This window comes from Xiphophorus couchianus, chromosome 19, assembly GCF_001444195.1.
Source record: "Xiphophorus couchianus chromosome 19, X_couchianus-1.0, whole genome shotgun sequence".
Classification (NCBI taxonomy): domain Eukaryota; kingdom Metazoa; phylum Chordata; class Actinopteri; order Cyprinodontiformes; family Poeciliidae; genus Xiphophorus; species Xiphophorus couchianus.
The window spans coordinates 20,741,687-20,764,493 of NC_040246.1; the positions used below are offsets into that span (position 1 = coordinate 20,741,687).

At 38.1% G+C, this 22,807-nt stretch overlaps 2 protein-coding genes across 2 annotated transcripts; one reads left to right on the forward strand and one right to left on the reverse strand.

Moving 5' to 3' along the window:
• Positions 1-2,289: 2,289 nt before the first annotated feature.
• On the forward strand, positions 2,290-5,928 carry LOC114134458 (uncharacterized). Its single transcript, XM_028001079.1, has 7 exons — positions 2,290-3,802; positions 4,104-4,186; positions 4,318-4,370; positions 4,951-4,993; positions 5,129-5,202; positions 5,418-5,519; positions 5,634-5,928. Exons 1-7 carry the CDS (start codon positions 3,511-3,513, stop codon positions 5,926-5,928), a joined length of 942 nt encoding a protein of 313 aa, XP_027856880.1. The 5' UTR covers positions 2,290-3,510.
• Positions 5,929-12,606: 6,678 nt separating this feature from the next.
• On the reverse strand, positions 12,607-14,559 carry LOC114133757 (uncharacterized). The gene is made up of 2 exons (XM_027999828.1): positions 13,692-14,559; positions 12,607-12,992 (listed from the first exon to the last, which is right to left on the reverse strand). Exons 1-2 carry the CDS (start codon positions 14,432-14,434, stop codon positions 12,770-12,772), a joined length of 966 nt encoding a protein of 321 aa, XP_027855629.1. The 5' UTR covers positions 14,435-14,559; the 3' UTR covers positions 12,607-12,769.
• Positions 14,560-22,807: the final 8,248 nt, after the last annotated feature.

Below are 22,807 nucleotides of genomic sequence, written 5' to 3' on the forward strand. Positions count from 1 at the left end.
CCGGCGCTTTCTACTGACATGTCCCTTCTTCATGGGCCCATTTTCAAAACCTGAGACCACACATTAGCCGCCAGAAATCCTAGGTATAACGGTTCGATCGGGTTCGGTCCTGCCGTGTGGTGTCCAGCAATGGGCACAAAATAATGGCTACAAGTCCAGTTAACTAATTTTTAAACCAGGCATTAATCAATGCTTTACTACAAAACTCATCCATGCGTTCATCTTCAGTCGTATTGATTACTGCAACAGCGTCTTCACAGGTCTGTCCAACAAATCAATCAAACAGCTGCAGCTGATCCAGAACGCTGCTGCTCGCGTTCTGACTAAAACCAGGAAGATAGAGCACATCACACCAGTTTTAAAGTCCCTCCACTGGCTCCCTGTAGCTCAAAGAATAGACTTTAAAATATTGTTGTTAGTTTATAAATCTGCTGCTGTTGTATCAACCTTCCAGACCTCTCAGGGTGTGGTTCTGGTTCTGCTCTGCATCCCCAGAACCAGAACCAGAACCAAATGAGGAGAAGCAGCATTTAGCATCTATGCACCACAAATTTGGAACAAACTTCCAGAAAACCGTAAAACAACTGAAACACTGACTTCTTTTAAATCTCGAATAAAAACCCACCTGTTTAGGATTGTATTTGAAATGTAATCAATTACAAATTTATTGATGGAACTTGACTTAATGCTGTGTTTTGATTATTGATTCTATGTTGCTTTGTGTTTCTAATGATGTAAAACACTTTGAAATGCCTTGCTGCTGAAATGTGCTATACAAGTAAAATTTCATTGATTGAAGCAATGTCACGTTAACGAAGAACAGCTGAAAAGTTATCGGGTTTATCAACTGCGGCAGCAATTTCTCTCCAACTCCTCTCCTTGTAATTTCTATATTCTTTGCAGGAAATCTTGAATAAATATTAATGTTGTTTCCACATATCATCACTACGGTGGCCCTGAGGTGCAAAGCACAACAACATTAATGCAGCACAATTACAAATTCAAAAACACAACGACATTAACGAAAACACAATGACATTAACGAAAACACAACGACATTAATGAAAACACAACGACATTAACGAAAACACAATGACATTAATGAAAACACAACGACATTAATGAAAACACAACGACATTAACGAAAGCACAACAACATTAACGAAGCACAATTACAAATTCAAAAACACAACGACATTAACGAAAACACAACGACATTAATGAAAACACAACGACATTAACGAAAACACAACGACATTAATGAAAACACAACGACATTAACGAAAACACAACGACATTAACGAAAACACAATGACATTAATGAAAACACAACGACATTAACGAAAACACAACGACATTAACGAAGCACAATGACATTAATGAAAACACAACGACATTAACGAAAGCACAACAACATTAACGAAGCACAATTACAAATTCAAAAACACAACGACATTAACGAAAACACAACGACATTAATGAAAACACAACGACATTAACGAAAACACAACGACATTAACGAAAACACAACAACATTAACGAAGCACAATGACATTAACGAAGCACAATGACATTAATGAAAACACAACGACATTAACGAAAGCACAACAACATTAACGAAGCACAATTACAAATTCAAAAACACAACGACATTAACGAAAACACAACGACATTAATGAAAACACAACGACATTAACGAAAACACAACGACATTAACGAAAACACAACGACATTAACGAAAACACAACGACATTAACGAAAACACAACGACATTAACGAAAACACAATGACATTAATGAAAACACAACGACATTAACGAAAGCACAATGACATTAATGAAAACACAACGACATTAACGAAAACACAATGACATTAATGAAAACACAACGACATTAACGAAAGCACAACAACATTAACGAAGCACAATGACATTAATGAAAACACAACGACATTAACGAAAGCACAACAACATTAACGAAGCACAATTACAAATTCAAAAACACAACGACATTAACGAAAACACAACGACATTAATGAAAACACAACGACATTAACGAAAACACAACGACATTAACGAAAACACAACGACATTAACGAAAACACAACGACATTAACGAAAACACAACGACATTAACGAAAACACAATGACATTAATGAAAACACAACGACATTAACGAAAGCACAACAACATTAACGAAGCACAATTACAAATTCAAAAACACAACGACATTAACGAAAACACAACGACATTAATGAAAACACAACGACATTAACGAAAACACAACGACATTAACGAAAACACAATGACATTAACGAAAACACAACGGAAAAGGTATGTCCCAGTGGGAGACCTAAGAAATCGCTGATTGGACTACAGCTCGTTTTACTTTTGAACCGGAAGTTACTCTGGTGTGCTTCGTTTTAATGAGAAGCGGGCATACGGTCACGTCGCAATGTTTTGCCCAAACTGCGGGAAAGAGCTGGTTGAGCCGTCACCAAACTTCTGCAGCAATTGTGGCAAGAGGCTTCAACTTCAGGAAATATTTATGGAAGATACTCCACAATGTTCAAGTAAGTTAATAAGCATAAAGAAATATTTATGTTTCTTATGGATGTAGCAACTTGCTAACGTTAGTGGTCTCCAGACCGTGTCCACTGTTATTTAGTTGTTCATTGTAAATGCAGTTAAAACTACACAAACTCGATATAATACAGCAGCATGGTATTAGCCATATATAGAAAAAGCCCATCTAGGGACAAGTGCTGCGAATTAGCTGTTGCTATTGCACTATGATGTAAACATGAGACTGCTGTTTTGTTCAGTTTGTCCATGTCGCTGTATGTCTGTCCCTACCAAATAAACCAATTAAATTAAATTAAAAATAGTAAGGTCCGTTACAGCCTTAAGTAATTTGTGTCGTTTGTAATACATATCGTCTGTTTGCATGAATGTGATGTGCAACATTTTTTCTTTACTTTACTTCTAGCACAACAGCCTGTTCCATCCTGCCCTGCACCAGCCCTCAGTACCTTCCTTGAGTACAGAAAAAAGAAAAATGAGGAGCGACAAAAGTATTCTCTTGGGAAAAAGGGGTTAAAGCAAAAGGAAAAAAAGAAAGTTAGGGTAGGTCCGGTTTTGTTCCGACCAAAAACAAGCAGCTTTTAAGTACCATAATAGACTTGCTTAAAGAAAGTTCCAGGTAGCAAAACTATACAGAATAATTGTTTAACAGTAACAGCAAACTGTCAATTAATGATAAGTCAAAACAGTAAATCATCTACTGATTAATTATTGCATAATAATTTTCCAATCATTGTTCTGTTTGCATCAGTTCAAAAGTAAAAGCTTGAAAATGACTGATAATAGTTAATGGATCTATTTGGATGTTTTTGTAACATAATACAGGAGGAATTAAAAACAAAAAGAAAACAACAGAGTATTCTCTAAAACAAAACATTGCTCGGTCTTCCGCATAATTTTTTTTTTGTTTTCAGATAAATATTGGCTTGATGACCATTCACAAGAATGGTCTAAAGCCACAGCGTGGAAAAACCATTTTGCTTGCAACAGATCCAGATGTCTCTGCCACACCTCTGCTCAGTCTTGCTGCTAAAAAAATGAAGGACTTCAACAAAGATATAACAGATGGACCTTTCCTCCTTCTGTACCCAGATGGGACAGAGGTTATTAATATCCCTGGGACACAAACACCGTTTACTCTTGCAGCTTATAAGGCTGAAATTGGCAAGTCATACCAAAGGATCTCTCTTTTCCTCTGCTTGAAAAGGGACTTTGAAGAAGGTAAGCTCAGCTGTTTGTGTGTATTGTTTGGCACATTGCACTAACTTCAATAAATGTACATTTTAAAACTGTGCAATTAAGCATTGGTGGCATGAACCAATCAAGTAAAAAGTATACATAGATTGGCTCCTAAATGTAAACTTACTTCCTGGAAACTTGATAGCTAGACACTCAGTTATTAGTTTTTACCAGTGCTGTGTTTATGATTCCAGATACAATGTAATATAGTTGACCGAACACGGTACTATCACTTAGTAGAAGTTAAATTGGCTTGTTTTGTCTTTTTTTCCTTGTTTATCAGTTGGAAAATTGTCAGACTCGTCCGATTCCGACCCAGAGATTGTTATTAGAAAAAACTCAGAGTTTGATCTTGCTGATACGCTGGTAAGTACAACTTAAAATGTATTTGGTCTTTTGTTTTTATTTGGTTGAGTGACCACAACAAGAGCATTTTACCTAAGCTTCATAGGACTATGCCGATGTTTTTATGTGAAATTGTGTTTCATTTTCTTCAGCCATGGGAACCTATGGATGAAAGCAGTCCTTTGCAAAAGGTGGCAGAAACAGAGTAAGTTATATTTTAGGTACATGCCATAGCATGGTGTGTGTATGTGTATCAAAAGTATTATAGCCTTCAGTGAATTTTCATACAGTATGTACTGGTGACATGTTGAATGTGGATATTTTTAAATTATGTGGTTATGGGAACATGTCCTGGGAAGTATTTGTATTTTTTTTCAAGATGTTTGTTTTTAAATGTTGAATATACTGGCGTGGAAATAATTATTACACTACCTTTGCTTTCTTCAATGTCTTATACATTTTACAAGTATACAGTTGTTAAGGTAAATATAACAAAAAGGTTCACAAGAGTTTCAGTAAATAACTTTTGTCAAATAGTTTTGCATGTTTTTTGCGATAATGAGTAAAATCACTTTGCTTCTATAAAGATGGCATTGTACTGCCAAAACTGCTTTTAGGCATTCCATGTTTTAAGTTATGTCTGTTTTAGTCAGATGACGGACAGAGGAGTTACAGTGCAATAAAATGATTGAGATATTGAAGAAAACTGGGTGATCCCATAATTTATACTTTGACAGCATATGCCCAAAATACCCATTAATATGTTTTTTTCATTGTCCTCTAAGGAATGGTGTTGGGGATCTCGTACTTGCAAATGAAGTACAACAGGTACAAACTTTTTATTATCTCACACAACAATCCACAGATTTTTATCTCAAACCTTTAAGTAAAATATTTAAATATTAAAATAACTGCAGGTTAGTCAATCATTAAGTTTTACTCTTGTCTTTTCTCTGTTTTCAGGTTATGGACTTGGATAACAATGGCAACAATCCAGGCACCAGTCAATGTCTCACTGTCCAGAGCTCCTGTTACAGGTGTGTAGGGGCTTCTGTCATAAAAAAGAAGTGTGTTTGTAGTGTCATCATGACAAAGTAATACTGATACATCTATTGTAAATGTATGTACTTTGGATGTTGTATATGTAATTTTTGACATAAATTGAATGTTTTGTGAAGGAAAGTTGGAAGTACACCTTTATGCTTTTTTTTTTTTTTACCTCATCTATATTGTGCATGTTTTTTCTCCACAGAGACTACACCACTCTCTTTGAGCCCATTGTTATTGATGATGATGATGAGATTGAATATTTTACAGAAGACAAAAAGCAGGACCTGCCCCCAGACGAACAGAAGTTAGTAATTTTAATATTTTGTATTAAATTAATCTGCATCCTGGTCCTGAACGTAATTACATAATGCTAAGTGTGATCAATCAACTGTTTTAAAATAAGTTTATTTTTTTCTAGACAAACAAACGTGCAGCCACATGATATTATTGCAGAACTGGCCAAGAATATTGACCACAAGAAAGTCAGCCGGTTCAACATATGTCGTACTGATGTGTGGGATGGAGCTGTTCGGGGCTTTCAGAGGAGCACATACTCCGACAAGAACGACATGTTCATCAAATTTAACGATGATGCTGGCTGTTTGGAGGAAGGGTTGGACACAGGTGGCCCGAGGCGTGAGTTTCTCACGCTTCTTATGGCCATTCTGAGAAATCGTCCTATCTTTGATGGACCCCCAGAAGCTCGTTACTAATTCGAGAGGTGAGTCATTTTTGGGTTAGTGAACCTAACTAACCTTAGTTAGTGAAGTGGTAGTATAAAAATGTGCAGAAACATGTGCTTATGTGTCTGTCATAAGCAGATCTAAGATTTAATTACCCACAGTAATAATTTGCTCTGTACAACAGCTGCCAGGGAAGATGAGTATTTTTTAGCAGGAAAGATGATTGCTGTATCGATTGTACATGGGGGACCGGCACCACATTTCCTCTCAAAGAACCTGGTCAACTACATGATAGGGAATCCAAGTTTCAGCGCCACTGTTGAAGATGTTCAAGATGAGGAGATAGGGAAAGTTCTAAAGCAGGTAGGAAATGACCTAGGTTTAGGAAATAGATTTATTGTATGCCAACTGGAGATTATTTTCACGTTCAGATTAAGATTAGGAAATTATTATAACAAAATAGTAATTTCGTTTTCTCAAAGCTTGACAAATCTTTTTGTTTTGAAAGGCCTGATTTCAGCCTATCTCAAGAAATGTGAAATCACAAATGCACAAAATGTTTATGCTATTTTTGTATTCATAACGAAGAAGTTGTCAAATTGATAGTTCTGTACTTCTTCTTATAATAAACTGCTTGTTTTATAGGTCCTGGAAGCTGAATCAGATGAATCTCTGCTAAATATAATTTTTCAAAACAGCGGGATGTTCCAAACTGCTGGTTGCTTCAGAAGTGTGAAGATTTCTGAGAAGAAAACTTTTGTAGAGGAGTATCTCAGATGGTACATCCTTGACAGAAACCACAGTGCCATTCAACGGTAATTACTAAACAGTGAGCTATTAATATTATATTATGTTATAAAGATTTTAAAATTCGATGCTCAATACTCAAGATCAATGACATATTTCCAGTTGTTCACACCTGCCACTGATATCATGACGTTGTAATTTACTATGAAAAACTAATTGGGTATAAAAAATTGTGATCAAATTATAGATATGAAATTACTTGATCAGATATCAAATTTAACAAGCTTCTTTCCTTAATTGATTTTGTTTTTTATCTTTGGTTGGTAACATCTTTGTGTGTCCTTCTGAAAAATTATGTGAAATGTTGTAATATATTGAGTAATACTTTCCAAATTCTGAGTTTCACCACTTTTATCATCCATTCAGAATTTTATGTACAATAGGTATAATCTTCTTTTGTCATCATAAATATATATATATATATATATATATTTTTAATCATTGTCAGATTAATCATAGGTATGGCACATGAATAATTTTTCAATGTGATTTCTAAAAATATACTGTTGCATGACACAATTTCGTTTATTTTGCACAGTGAAAACATTTTTTTTTAAAGTTTGAAATGATAAATTTTTACTTTTAATGATGATTTTTGAGCACTGTGAAAGGTTAGCTTTACTTTGTATATTTAATTTTCTTTTCTTTTTAGACATATTGTACTACAATGTGGTTCACATTTACACAGGACTTAGAATACCTCATATCTATGCTATGAATAAAGTTCAGTGTGTATGTTTTTATCCTTAACAGATTCAAAGATGGACTGGCAAGTCTGTCAAGAAAACTGGTATGAGGTTTGAGATCTATCCAGGTACACACAGAAAAAGGTGCATGAAGGCCTGAAGGAAATAAAGCAATCTTGTGTTTTGATTTATAATGATTGAGTGTTTTGATAATGATTAAGTTGAACATGGATGAATACAATAGGTAAAATGACTGTATGTAAGTAATCACTGAATGATTCTGAAGTGTACGAATCATGATCTGTAATAACATGACAACAATGAAATGATTAAGGTTTGATGATTTATAATAAGTGAAAGAGGTGATTAATGCTTATGATTAATGCTTAATGGAAATCAGCACATAGTTTTTAATATTTGACTGTGTTTAAAAGTTAATCAGAGAAAAGCACATAGTTTTTAATGTTAAAAGGAAAAGGGGAAAAAGGAGAAGGGGAACTTGTGAGTTCCTGCTGTCGCAAGCAGTTCTGAACAAATGGCCAGACACACAGGATGGGTGGGGCGGTATGGTTGGCTAAGAACAACACGCTGAGGAAAGGACGGTACTTTCCATCCCAGCCAGCAGACAGGAGGGGCCGACGGGGGTTTCCGTGAAATCAGCAGATGTTCAGGAAACCACGTAAACTAACACTCCCCATACACATACATGGCAGAGAACTGTATATAAGCAGACGGAAAAGGAGAAGTTCTTGTTCTTTGTCTGCGGCACCGAAGTAGAGCTAACAGAAGAAGCAGATCAAGGAGACAGCAGCAGACCACACCTTGGAGCTACGGGAAAAGCTGAAGCTTCTTGCCGCCAAAGGGAGACAAGTTCCAATCGTCCAACCCGGGTTCCTGATTCGATCGTCGGTCTTGCCTCAACCCAAACATTGCAACAGACTTGGAGAAAAGACAAAGGTTCCGGAGGGATAAGGAGTTGGGTTTTCAAAACAATTGAACCCTCTCTACTTTGCTTCTATTCTAAAGAGGATTTTCCACACAAAGGACAAAGATTCAGACCAAGGTTTTCGGACGTTCCTGTTGCTAAAGATCCACCACCAACTGGGTATGAGTCGAACTTGCTTCCTAAAAAGCTATCTCAGAATCTGCGACATAGGTTAGGGAAAAGAGACAGTAGGGTATGATTGTACATGTTGATCTTATTACACTGCTCTTGAATTATATACAATTGATTATTGATTTGTATGTCACATATCCCTGCTTAAGCTTGCTTAATAAATTCATACTCTAAAATTCTAATGAGGTTGGTGGACATTGGAATTAATTGAGTCATTTACTCATTTTTCAGTTCTTTTAATAAAGGTAAAACTAATGTACAGGGTTCTAGTAAAGAGGAGGCTTCATAATTTCCTTTGGTGAGAGTAAAATAATGACCCAGGGACTTACATCCAAGTCACTAAATCTAGTCTAGTCGGTTCCAAGAGCTAGTTATATTTTAGAAAGCGAGCTACCGTTAACAGAAGTGGTTATTGGAATTATGCAGCTGTGAGGGCTACTCAGCTGATTGTTTCTTAACTGAAAAGGGTCGTAACTTCTGGATTGGAGGTAGTTAGAGCTAGACGAATCGCTTTCGACACCAGTTTAAATAGATTATCTCTTATAGATCTCTTTTAGGGTAATACCCAGGTCTTAGAGATTTTCCGGACCTGTTAGACAGAGAACTGGTCAGTAGTCAGCCCCGGAGGGTTGTGACTAAGTGGGCGGGGCTAGCTATTGCAGGATAACGGACAGGTTTTTCGGTGCACTGCAACAGCATTCCAGTGTCCTGTCCCCAGTCCTATGTTTCTCTGCCAAGGCCCTGACTGCTTCAGACTTGGAGACCATGTTCAAACCAGATCTCAGCCCAGTAGGAACCAATAGGCGGCAAAAGGAGGGCAAAACTATCGTCTTCTGGGCAGATTATTTGCTTGATTGCGAAGGTTAGTAAGGACGGATTGTGTTTTATTCTAAAATTGTTTTTTTTTCCTTTGTTTTATTAGGAGGAAAGCATACATAAAAATAAATCATTTGTGCAATGCATTATCTATTAACTACATTGTTTTTAATTTTTCAGAGAAAAACACTGCTGTATGTCTAGAGGAAGTCCTGATGTTTGCTACAGGTCTGACAGCGATTCCACCAGCAGGCATGATGCCATCCCCACATCTTGAGTTTTTGAGTGATTCACCCTTTCCTGTTGCAAACACCTGTGCAAATACACTGAAACTGCCACTTTTGGAATCTTACGCTGCTTTTAGGGCTAACATGGACTTTGGAATACAAAATGCTCCGGGATTCGGATGCTACTGAAACTGAAAGAAGAGATTTCTTGGCAGTCTTGTTCTAATGCTGTTGGCATTCAGCTAATTTTGTGATGGTTGCTCCATGGGTCCATGTTGTTCTCCATTTCTGGGTGGCAAAGCCTTGCCATAATTTCTGAAAAGATTAGATAAGATGATGTCCTTTTCAAAGTGATAGCTTTGAAAGGGACATCAGCTTATGAAGTCAACAATCCGTTAGGGCAAATTCTGTATTTTTTTTTAGAGTGGTGTATGTCTGGTTTAGGCTCATGGTCCGGGCATTTCTAATATGTCCATAATATAGTTTTTTGTATCATCTTAAAAGGGGATACACTCGGCTTTCATTTAAGCCAAGTTTTGAATCTGACCAACTCAGGTCACCAGAGCTTGTTAAAACAAAATAACATGAATCCTTTTCGCCTAACCAAGAAACTTTGTTTGTAATCCAATGGTATCCAGGGACACAAGAGTTGACAACTGAAATACTCAGACTAAGAAATCCTGAAATGTACCAAATCTATACTACCATGCAGTCATGTTTTTATGTGGTTATTATGGATTACATAATGGTGGACTAATCTAAAAAACAGTATATGGTATACATTTCCAGATTTCTTAGTCTGAGTATTTCAGTTGTCAACTCTTGTGTCCCTGATGTCCCTGGATACCACTGGACTAAAAACAATGTTTCTTGGTAAGGCAAAAAGAGTTTGTGTTATTTCTGTTTAACAAGCTGTGGTGACCTCCGAGTTGGTCAGATTCGAAGCTTGGCTTAAATGAAAGCCGAGTGTATTCCCTTTTAAAATGATACAAAATTTTATATTGTAGAGCTTTGACAAATGCCCGTATCGTGAGCCTAAACCAGACATACACCAGTCTCAAATAACAGAATTTGCCCAAAGGGATTGTTGACTTCATGAGCTGATAACTATGAATAAACTGCCACTTTAGAAGGGCTATCCTTCTAAAGTGGCAGTTTATTCAGTTATCAGCATGATTTCATATGATTTTGCTATCATATGAAAATATCTAAAAATAGATAATATTTTATGTTATATGTTCTTACCATAACAATGGGTTTTCATTTGAGTAAAATGAACAGGACACAAAATATATATAAAAAAAATTTATTCAGGTTGTTTGTGTCTACAGCCTTGCTATGTGTTTGAGGAATAAATACAGTTCCATAGCTGACTCCCAGTTTTGTGACTGCTGTTGTCCATCTTGTTGCATGACTTGCTGTAGGTATTCCTCGATGTCTTTATCACCACACAACTCTGTCACCTGACTTGCTTCTGGGAAAACATCCAGATCACTGTCCTCAACAGGAAATCCACAATCTCTTGAACCATATCTGCAAAGTCAGAATATAATTAGTAATAGAATTGTGACAAATATTTTATATATTTAGTACAAGTACTTGTAATTGTCTGTTTTTTGGGGGGAGGTTGCTAGCTATATGACACAGTATAAGTGAGCACTATCAGTGACAGCTTATACAGTGTATCACAAAGTGAGTACACCCCTCACATTTCTGCAGATATTTAAGTATATATTTTCATGGGATAACACTGACAAAATGACACTTTGACACAATGAAAAGTAGTCTGAGTGCAGCTTATATAAGAATGTAAATTTATTCTTCCCGCAAACTAACTATATACAGCCATTAATGTCTAAACTAATGGCAACTAATGTGAGTACACCCCTTAGTGAAGATTTCTATAGTGTCAATATTTTGTGTGGCCACCATTATTTACCAAAACTGCCTTAACTCTCCTGGGCTTGGAGGACATGTCAAAGATGTTCTATTGGGTTTAGGTCTGGAGACATGCTTGGCAAATCCATCACCTTCAACCTCAGCCTCTTCAGTAAAGCAGTGGTCGTCTTAGAGGTGTGTTTGGGGGCTTTATCATGCTGGAACGCTGCTCTGTGACCCAGTTTCCAGAGGGAAGGGATCATGCTCTGCTTCAGTATTTCACAGTGTTAAAAGTCCGTCGGTTAGTTTAGTTTACTACATTACCCAAGATGCATCTGTTCATTTTGTGATTCCGTTTCACGTAGTTGAGTGGCTTGTTTTTCTGTGCTACTGTGTGGCTCGGTGGCATGAAAGTGGCATCCGCTGACATCCACCATCAACCTATCTTGGGTCCTTTGTGTACGAAACCTGTGTGCGTTTTTATGATATAACCACACACACACACACACACACATACACACACTCTCATATACGAAACATCAATAAACTTTTGAGCTGCACCGTTGGAGTCGCCCTAGTCCTTCTGACCGAGGAAGAGTCGATTGACGAGAGATCTGGATTTAGCGCCTGTTTAGACGCAAACAGTCTTCTATACACAGTACATATTCGGGTTCATGAAATGTAACTCCCCAACACCTGCTACACTGCTGCAGCCTAAGACCATGGCATTCCCACCACCATGCTTGACTGTAGGCATCACACACTTCTCTTTGTACTCCTCACCTGACAGCTGCCACACATGCTGGAGACCATCTGAACCAAACAAATTAATTTTGGTCTCATCAGACCGTAAGACCTGGTTCCAATAATCCATGTCCTTTGTTGATATGTCTTCAGCAAACTGTTTGCGGGCTTTCTTGTGTACAGACTTAAGAAGAGGCTTCCTTCTGGGGTGACAGCCATGCAGACTAATTTGATGTAGTGTGCGGCGTTTGGTGAGTACTCTTAGGGACCTCTTAGGGGTGTACTCACTTTTGTTGCTGGTGGTTTAGACATCAATGCCTTTACATAGAGTTATTTTGTGGGAAGAATAAATTTACACTGTTATATAAGCTGTAATCAGATTACTTTTCATTGTGTCAAAGTGTCATATTGTTGGTGTCATCCCATATACTTGAATACCTGCAGAAATGTGAGGGGTGTACTTACTTTTGTGATACACTATACATTAACAGCTATAGGTTACTTGTACATAGATAATAGATATCCTAACTTGTGCTAACAGCACTTCTGCATTATTATGTAATGTCAAGCATTATTTCTATTTGTGAAGATGTCAATTACCTGTGAGGCAAGAGGTAGAGTTCGTTTGGAATCCCCCCAGGACATGATGCAAGTCTGTTTGGCCGGATCCTGTGGTTATTCCAGAGATTTTTGCATTCATCCAAGTCTTTCTGCAGAACTCTGGTGAAGCAGAATCTGAGCAAGCACTGGTGCTCAACGCTTCCGTTGAAGTTTCCGGAGTCTCTTAAATCTCCAAACAAGTCCATCCAAAACTGAGACCTGAGGATACATTGAATTAGAAACGGTTCTGTTCTTTTTCATATTAAAATGATTAAAAGATTGTCTGTCTTTCTCCATGTCCATAACATTGAAAGCATGCTCTAAATCTATGTCAAACGGAATATTGCATCCTAATTTTCCAAGTACAAACTAAAAATTTGTATAGCATCTGTAACCAAACAATGAAAAATTCTAATTTGGAAACAAAATATTTGCTAAAGCCTTATGAAAATAAATGTTTGAAACTAATTCAATATGGCATGTTAACTGGCAAAACGACAGCTATGTGACTGCCAACTCCATAGGCACTTCCTATGGAGTTGCCATGACAACAATAAACAAACCACAAGCTTAGAAGTAGCTTTCACCTCATCCTTTATTTATAAACAGTAAAAGTATGTAACGTCTATTACTCCATAACGATTTTTGAGTACTCTACCCACCTGTGTGTAATACTAAAATTAATATCACAAATATGTATTGTAGTACTTTCTGCAGAACCTGCAAAATTTGCTTAACTAACATAGAGCTTACGTGTACTGTATGTTACTAAAGTCACCAGAACCTTGTTTTTCACACGAAGAGTTTGGACCTACTTTACAAATCCTTTTTAAACTCAGACTGTATGCTTCCGCGGATTTCAGACCGTGATCAGCTTTCGCTGTACTTGACATCTGAAAAACACAGATATGTACCCACCTTCCTCTTCTGAAAAAAGACCACCATGACTCGATGCGTTGATTCCCTGTGGATGATCCGTAACTGTGGCTTGATGACCCAGCATAATAATCCGTATGCGCATGGCGGAGGGTACACTGTATTGCTGCCACAGTCCCGTTCTCTGTGCCGAGGTCTGTTCGTAGTCTCATTGGTATCACTCCAAGACTCTTGACACAGTTTATATAATGCTGGGCAATGACAGAAGGATTGTTGTTTGTTGCCCCACAAACAAGCCACATCATTCTTCTCGAAAATCCATCAATGCATCCTGAGATGGCCAAGCCGAATGGCTTCAGTTTGTCGTAGCCGTCTACATGCCATATGTAATTGGGCCCCATAGAGTGATAGGTGCGCCTTGTAAATCTCCTGCGAGTCCTCAGAGCGATGCCTTGAGGGTTCAGCTGCCTCAGCAGTCTCATTACAACATCACGTTTGACACACAGGTTGTGTTTTTGTTTGAGAACTTGCCACATGGTCCGATAGCCAAATAATTGCCCTGGTCCTCTCAGCTCGGCCGTAATGGCACGCCTCACTTCCCGAAGTGGAGAGTAGTTGCCTCTTCTATGTAGCCCCGCTTCTTTTAAATAAGTCTTTAGTGAACGCATACTAACTGACACTTTGTGGTTGGTCCGAAGCATGTCCAGTATCACCTCATATGTATGTCCTGAGTCAAAAGACTCTCGAATAGCAGTAATAAGGTTTGGATCACCGAGAACATTCATGTTATTAAAAAACACGTTGTAGCCAGAATAACTTCCGGTTCAAAAGTAAAACGAGCTGTAGTCCAATCAGCGATTTCTTAGGTCTCCCACTGGGACATACCTTTTCCGTTGTGTTTTCGTTAATGTTGTGTTTTCGTTAATGTTGTGTTTTCGTTAATGTCGTTGTGTTTTTGTTAATGTTGTGTTTTCGTTAATGTCATTGTGTTTTCGTTAATGTCGTTGTGTTTTCGTTAATGTCGTTGTGTTTTCGTTAATGTTGTTGTGTTTTTGAATTTGTAATTGTGCTTCGTTAATGTTGTTGTGCTTTGCACCTCAGGGCCACCGTACATCTCCAATGTCCGCTGGACTTCGGGTAGCGCCTGTCAGCTGTTCAGGATTCCCTTCCGTAATTTGCCCTCAGAAAGCACGGAGGAGAATCCACGCTTTCTGATTGGCTACCTGTTGATTGGCTACGATAACAATATTATCGTTTATCGCAATAGTTTTTGAGGCAATTAATCGCTCAGCAAATTTATCGTGACAGGCCTAGTGGCAACCAGTGTAAGGAAGCTAAAATAGGGGAAATATGGTCAAAGTTTTGTGTACCTGTTAAAAGACGTGCAGCAGCATTTTGTATCCTCTGAAGCTGGGAAATATACAAATCATTGACTCTTATATAAAGTGCATTACAGCAATCCAGCATTTGTGTGGTCACAGTGATGCATGGATCACTGTTAGGTCTGTGGCTAAAGGTTTGGTGTTTCATGGCCGTCCATCCTAAATGTCATCAATTCAGCAGTAAGTGGGGGCTGTCATTACCTTAAAGGTCTTGTCCATGGAGGCGGACAGCAGCAGGTGGCTAATGTGAGGCAAGGGGCTCCACTGCGCCGTGATGACTGCCCCCTGGTGGCCTTCCAGGCTCATTAAAAGCTTCCTGGGCGTCCCGGATGATTTGGGTTTTTCACCAAGGTAAGGCTTCACTTTTGGTGAAACATCAGAGAGAACTGGACCTTTCCTGGTTGGATTCTCCAAACTTTGTTCTGGCTGATTCTCAGGGCATTTTGTTTCCTCTGATTGTCTCTGTCTCTTTGGGATGTATGGTCTGACACCAGGGAGGGAAGATGGCCGCCTTTTAGCGGGATTTGAACCATCAACGATACTTTTTGAGAAAGTGAGACAAGCAGATCTGTTTTTAAAATGTTTCCCTTCGTTTCCACTACGGTTTTCCCAATCCTGGTGTTGTATCTTTGGGTAAACATACAACAAAGAAGAGCTACTTTGTCCTAAAACTGTTTCTGAACCTGCAGGTCTGGGCTTTACATTAACACTATTAAATCCAGACGGGTCTGATTGTTCTTCCTCCTTCTGATCGCAGGACTCATCCTCATCCTCTGAATCATCATAGGTCACCAATGAAGACATCTTCACCTGACACTGAAAATAAGGAAACAAATATAAGTTTCATTAATTCATCTATGGTCCAAATGCGGCATCTAGTGGCCAATTCAATACCTACAATTACAACAACAAAGATAAATCAGAGAAAGAAACAAGAAAATGTTTAATTTATTCATTTAAACAGGACATGCAAAGGATTTTGCATTTTGTTTTCTTTTAATTATAACATATATACCAAAGTGGACGGATTTGTTACCAACTAATAAAGATATCTAAATAAATAAATCACCTTCAATGTGGCAGCATAATCTCACACTAAAATAAAAAAAATATTTTAATAAATTTATTCAGCAGGCCTGCCATGATAACAAATGTTAATGGACAATAAATTGCCCCAGAGGTTACTGCGATAAATGATAATATTGTTGTTTTGAGAGCATTTTCAAGTAACAATGCTAGTGGCATAATGTGGTGCACCTAAAAATGCCACCACAGTATTTAGTTTTTATTTTATAATTTTGAAATATTTTCAGGTACAATTTATTCTATTTTCTAAAGAAATATATATATTAACAAATTACATTTTGTTTGCAGTTCGGCATGTCAATCTGCCTACATTTATAGTGCTTCCCTGAGGTGGGGACGGGAGCGGTAGTAGCGAAGCGGAACCTTTGTTTGGAGGGCGTTGCTTCCAGGTTGGTTTTGGAATGAACTTCCGGTTTGCCCTAAACGCAATCTGGATGCTAACGGCAGCGCTACGATCTTCATTGCTGACTCCTGTTTATTTGTCCTCCAGGTCAGTATACGGTAAAGAAAAACATCAAAAGTACCCTGCAAAGATGTTTACATATTAGTTGACCAGAATATATCGTTGAGTCGCGGCTTTTGTGCACCGTTTTGTCAGTTTTATCAGGCTATGGTAACTTTGACAATATGCCAGCTCGCTCTGAGGGCCGTTATATCCTAACTTCTCCATGTTGGGCCGTTATATCCTAACTTCTCCATGTTGGGTCGTTATATCTTAACTTCTCCATGTTGGGTCGTTATATCTTAACTTCTCCATGTTGGGTCGTTATATCTTAACTTCTCCATGTTGGGCCGTTATATCTTAACTTCTCCATGTTGGGCCGTTATATCTTAATTTCTCCATGTTGGGTCTTTATATCTTAAGGTCTCCATGTTGGGCCGTTATATCTTAAGGTCTCCATGTTGGGCCGTTATATCCTAACTTCTCCATGTTGGGCCGTTATATCTTAAGGTCTCCGTGTTTAAGAAGTTTTATTTTGCTTTGTTTGAATGATATGCAGTTAAAAGGCAGTAAAGCTTTGTGACAGTTAATTTGTCCTGTCTGGTGCACGTGTCATGAAGGTGTGAGGGGGGTGATGTGTGAGGTTTATTGTTGCCTGAGAAGACAAAGTTTTATAAGACAGTGGCAATGTAAAACATTAATATTGTGTAATATAAAAGGTTTGTTTGTTAACAAATAAAGAAAACGCAATCTAGATGCTAACGCCAGCGCTACGATCGTCATTGCTGACTCCTGTTTATTTGTCCTCCAGATTGTGTCATTACTGTTGCAGCAGTCCTGTGACACTCGGGACCTGTAACAATAATAATGCAAGAACATATTCTTAAAGATCAATAAACTTTAAATTCTACTGAATATTTAACACTACATCCAGAAGACATTTAAAATTTTAAAAATAAATAAACAAAACAACAAATAAAATGAATTATGAAGTGTTTGTAAACTGTTCTTGAAATGAAGGACTAGATGAGACCGAAGCACCAGACTGAGGAGTTTTGTCATCCAGTTTTTGGTAGAAAGAAATCATGCAAATGGAAATTATTGTGTTTGTTTTAAATTATCATGCGTGTAGCAGATTCCCTCCCACCCACCCAAATGAAGGATTTTGGCTTTACTGATGAACAGCCTAGTTTATTGAAATAAACCATAAGTTTCACCGTAAGAGCTGTTGCACAAACACAAAAAGACAGTGTAAGATACAAAACATGCTCTTACAATCGTAACGTTTGAAAACTGAAAACAACGTTCATTACTAACATCAACCGATTCAAAAACTATACCGTATAAACCAAAAATCACAATTCAATTGATCAATATTAGAAATATCCTATTTACAAAATAAACATAAATATAGCTTTCTGTTGTCTTACACACAGTCCTGATACTCGGTTACTTTTAACAGTAGAATGGACACCAAGCATGGTAGTTAGCTTTAGCTTTGCAGGTTGAAGTTTGTAGCTGTTTGCTTACTCCTTCACTGAAAATGTGCTGTCCCCTTGTGTGTCCAATAGTGCATACACTAGTTGCTCTTTAGATGGGGTTTGAATTGTGGACACCCATAAAGGAACAATCATTGATGTGCTGTTTGACTGACCAACCTTTGTAGCATTGAGAGCTGTAGCTGCCATGGTCTCATCTGGAGTGCTTGAAGCTGCGTTGATAGAGCTGAGAAGTCTTTCCTTTGTTTTATAATTCTCATCATGCAGACAAGTTGGATGCCTTTTTGTTTTTTACAAATGTCACATGTGTTGTGATAGTTGCAATCCTTAACATTATGTCCCACTTTCAAGCATCTGTAGCAGAGTTTATTATCCTTAATATATGTGCCCTTCTCCTCCAAAGTCTTATTTGAGAAGTGAGGGCATCTTGACAGCTGGTGTTCTTCATCTTTGCAAAACAAGCAGGGCATCTTTAATGTGCTGTCTACTCTTTCTTTGCTGTTTTGCACCATGGTTTGGGTTGTGAAAACTTGTGTGGATCTATTTGATTTAAGGTCCATTGTGGTTCCTTTCTCATAGGATGAGGTGCACGAGTGAACAGTATATGGCGAAGTAATTGGGTTGACTGCACAGAACATAATCAGTATATCAGTAATCAGTAATATAATTTAGACATGGTGTTTATATAGTGTTTCTATATAAAACATATGTGGGAGTGAGTCATCAGTCTGCTCCATGGTCTTTGCAACTTCCATTTTTAAAGCTGGATTTATCCACCTTAAATTTATTTTGCACTGATATATTTGTACTGTAAAACTGGACTGAAAAGAACTGAAAACGTAGCTCTGTATTTTAATCAGTAACAGAAGTTTTAAAAGTGAATGAGATTTTAAATTATCTCATGCCGTGTTTCTAGACATTGAAGGAAACGGGGCATTTAACAAATATTTTTTATAAATACCATCTTATCTTTCAGTGATGAACAAATGTCCATCCTTTCATTATAATATAAAAGATCATATAATTTTTATACACATTACTAATCTGGACACAATAAAAATTAAGGGAAAAAAGCAATATAGATAATCTTAGTCAGTTTTATTTTTATTTTTTGCCTAATAGATGATATTGTTGTTATTTTTGCCCCTGTTTTATTTATTTATTGCAGGCTGAGGTTGATGCTGCTGTCCAGCTGCTACTGAAGCTGAAAATGGACTACAAACAGATGACTGGTCAGGACTACAAAGCAGGATGTCCACCATCAGTGAATGATGCTGCGCCGAACAACGGCCCGGGACCATCCTGGGTCAGAAAAACAGCTCCGTGGAGGAGGAAAAAAAATACCCTGAAGCAGGTTAACACCTCCTTGGAGCAGATAATCAACATCCTGCAGAAAGAAAAGATCGCTCTGAACAGAACTTTAAAGGAGGATAACAACACCCCTGAGCAGAAAACCGACAATACAACGGACCTTGGCTAGAGAGACACAGAAGCTCCATGGCATCTTGATAGAAGTGGGCATGATATCCATTGAGAGATAGTCTCTGATTAAAGGAAATGAGGAGCTGAAGATTCAAGATATGAACATAGAACAAGCTGCACTGAAAAAGACAAGCTGCTTCGGGAGAAACATGAGGAATTACAAAAAACTGTTGGACGTAAACAGAACCTTAAAGGAGGATAACACCACACTGGGTCAGAAAAACACCACCCTGGGGTAAAACACCGCTTTGGAGGAGGAAAATAATACCCTGACAAAGGAAAACACAGCCTTGGAGAATAAAAGCAACTCCTTGGAGCAGAAAAACTCAGCCTGGAGAATGAAAAAACTGCCCTGGTACAAACAAGCAACGTCCTGGAGAAAGAAAAGATCGCTCTGGAGCAGAAAACATCACCTTGGAGCAGAAAATCACCACACTGGAGAAGAAAAAGACTGCTCTGGAGCAACAAAAAGGATCAAAAATGAGTCAGAGCAGTAAGGCTTCATCTTCTGATTCAGAGAATGAGAAAATACAACGGACCTTGGCTAGAGAGACACAGAAGCTCCATGGCATCTTGATAGAAGTCAACGTGATATCCATTGAGAGATGGTCTCTGATTAAAGGAAATGAGGAGCTTTTTGAAGCTGCGCTTGAAAAAGACAAGCTGCTTTGGGAGAAACATGAGGAATTGCAAAAAAACTGTTGGACGTAAACAGAACTTTAAAGGAGGATTACACCACCCTGGAGCAGAAAAACACCGCTCTGAGGCATTAAAACACCGCTTTTTAGGAGGAAAACACTGCCCTGAAGCAGAAAAATACTATCTTGGAGCATATAAACACCGACCTGCAGCTTGAAGTGGAACAGCTGCACAAAAGACTGAGGGACACAGTGGAACAGCAGAACCAGCAGCCATTTGAAGAGAAAACCCACAAAGCCAGCCAGTCGGTTTCAGACCAGCCACAGAATCAGCCGCTTGTATGCAGACGTGGGACCGGAGGCTTCTTCAATATACTTCTGAAAATGTACCAGACAGGCACTCTCAGGTACTGGGTTGAAAGATGGTTCTTCTAAATTGTCAGGTTTGACACCTATTAAAGACAAATTGAACAAACACAGAAAAGACAAGAGAGTTGGATTCTTTTTGATCAAGCGAGGAGAACGGACAGAGATGTGTTTACAGTTACAAATCTCCAACCACTCTGAAACACATTTGTCCGCTCCTCTCTTTTTATTACTTTCAGAGTCCCTATCACAGAGAACACTGCAACTCTAAGGGGTGGGGACTGTTAGAAAAATTATCCTCCTGTTCATTTACTCATGAGTTTATTTTACAAGTTATGTTTTCATATTATTCTTTTCATATTATTCTTTTCATATTATTACTTTTATATTATTACTTTCATATTATTCTTCTTTTTATATTTACTTAACTTCTCTTTCTTTTGTAGTATATTATTAACTTTGTTTAGGATGGTTGCTTGGAAGCTAAAAACGTTAAACATTCATGTGTTATTAGTTCCATATGTAACTGATTAGTTGTGGTCAGTCACATGCGCTTGTAAGGGCATGTCCATAGGAGGGTCCAGAATGTGAAGACGGTTGGTCAATTCTCTGTGTGAAGAAGCCCAACCTCCTTTTTCTATACAATAAAGAGAAATGCAAAGAAAGATCTAGCAGAATTGATTTCAGACAGTGTTTGACAGCGATTCGTCGCGTCTGTTCTCAATTCTCCTGTTCTGCAGAAAATAAAATAAAACTAATCTCTGTCTCTGGCTGATTCTTTGCAGGTTAGGATAAAATAAACCTATCAGGGACAAAACATTTCATTACTTAGTTGCAGTGCTAATGACAATCACTAACTAAACACATGTTATCTTGCATTAAAACACAGAGTAAAAACAGAACAAGTCGTACATCTTCAAGGCGACGGTTCTACAGCTATCTAACAGTTCAAAGGAAGAAGAAGTTCCTGCTGAGCAATAAACCCTGTGAGCACGGTTATCACTGCTTCTCTTCAGGGAGGCCCTCTTGTAAAAAGGAAATAAAGTAAATCAAACAATACAGAAACATTCTTTATGCTGAAGGAAAAGAAAACAATAAAGGCATATAAGACGGAACATCATATAAGTAACACTATTGTTATAAATGAAACAACAAATATATGATAATATATATACATTTCACCTAACATAAATAAAGAAGTGTCTTGAGGGCTCCAAGCTTCATGCTTGATCATCAGTAGCAGAAAAGATTGAGGACAACAGGACTGCGGAGCTTGACACCTGGGGCCTGATGGCTGAAAAGCTTAACCCTTGAAAGTTGTTGGCAGGAGAGGGAGAGCTTGAGGCCCGCAGGCCTGCGGTGCTATGGGAACTTGAGACCATCGTACTCAGGTCTCCTTCATCACCAGACGATTCCTTTGTCGCCAGGTCATCAGACACTTATTTATATTATGAACTCTAGTTTTTTTGTTTTAGATAGGCGTCGTATGAGGAGCTTGGGGCCAGCAGTGCCTCCAGCGCCAAGTTCTCCCGCCGGCATTACAGACCTGCAGACATCATATCCCTCCAGCCTCCCGGCCTGCATCCAGACCGTCATCGTGGGTCCTGTAGGTTTCCCCGCCAATCTCCAGGGCTTCATAGCGAGTCCCGTTGGGATCGCTGTGAGGTGAGATCTGCTAAGTTACTGATTAGTTGGCAGGATTTTTTTAGACAAGCATTACTATTTTTAAATGTTATTAATGAACTTATCTGTTTATTTTTATGTCTTCTGTGTAAGGACAAACACTTCTGTTTGGTGTTTTGGTTCCTCCAAGAAGCCAGTGGTGAAATCTAACTTTTGTTGTACAGTGATTAATTATTTTATCAGTTTATCAGCGTGGAACAGTTTTGATTCCTGAACTGTTTGGAGAGTGAGAGTGTTTATTCTGTTTTTGAACTTGGATACAAGACGACTTCATGTCTCTAAAGTGGGTTGCATTTGTTCCTAGAACACTTAATTGTGAAAAAAAAGTCAGATATTTGTCTTCAACACATTTTTGGTTTACTTATAATCACTGATATTGTTCATTTTATTCAATTGGCAACATTAGTCGTGTTTTTATTGTAAATGTGCACAAAATTCCACTAACATAAAAAAGATCCACACAATTGCAGTGTTTCCGTTAAATAAGAAAGGCAATTAAACCCACACGTGAATAAGTTGTTTGTTTTTTTTAACAAAACATGCAGCGCCACGATCGTCCTCCACTTCCTGTCTTCTTCGC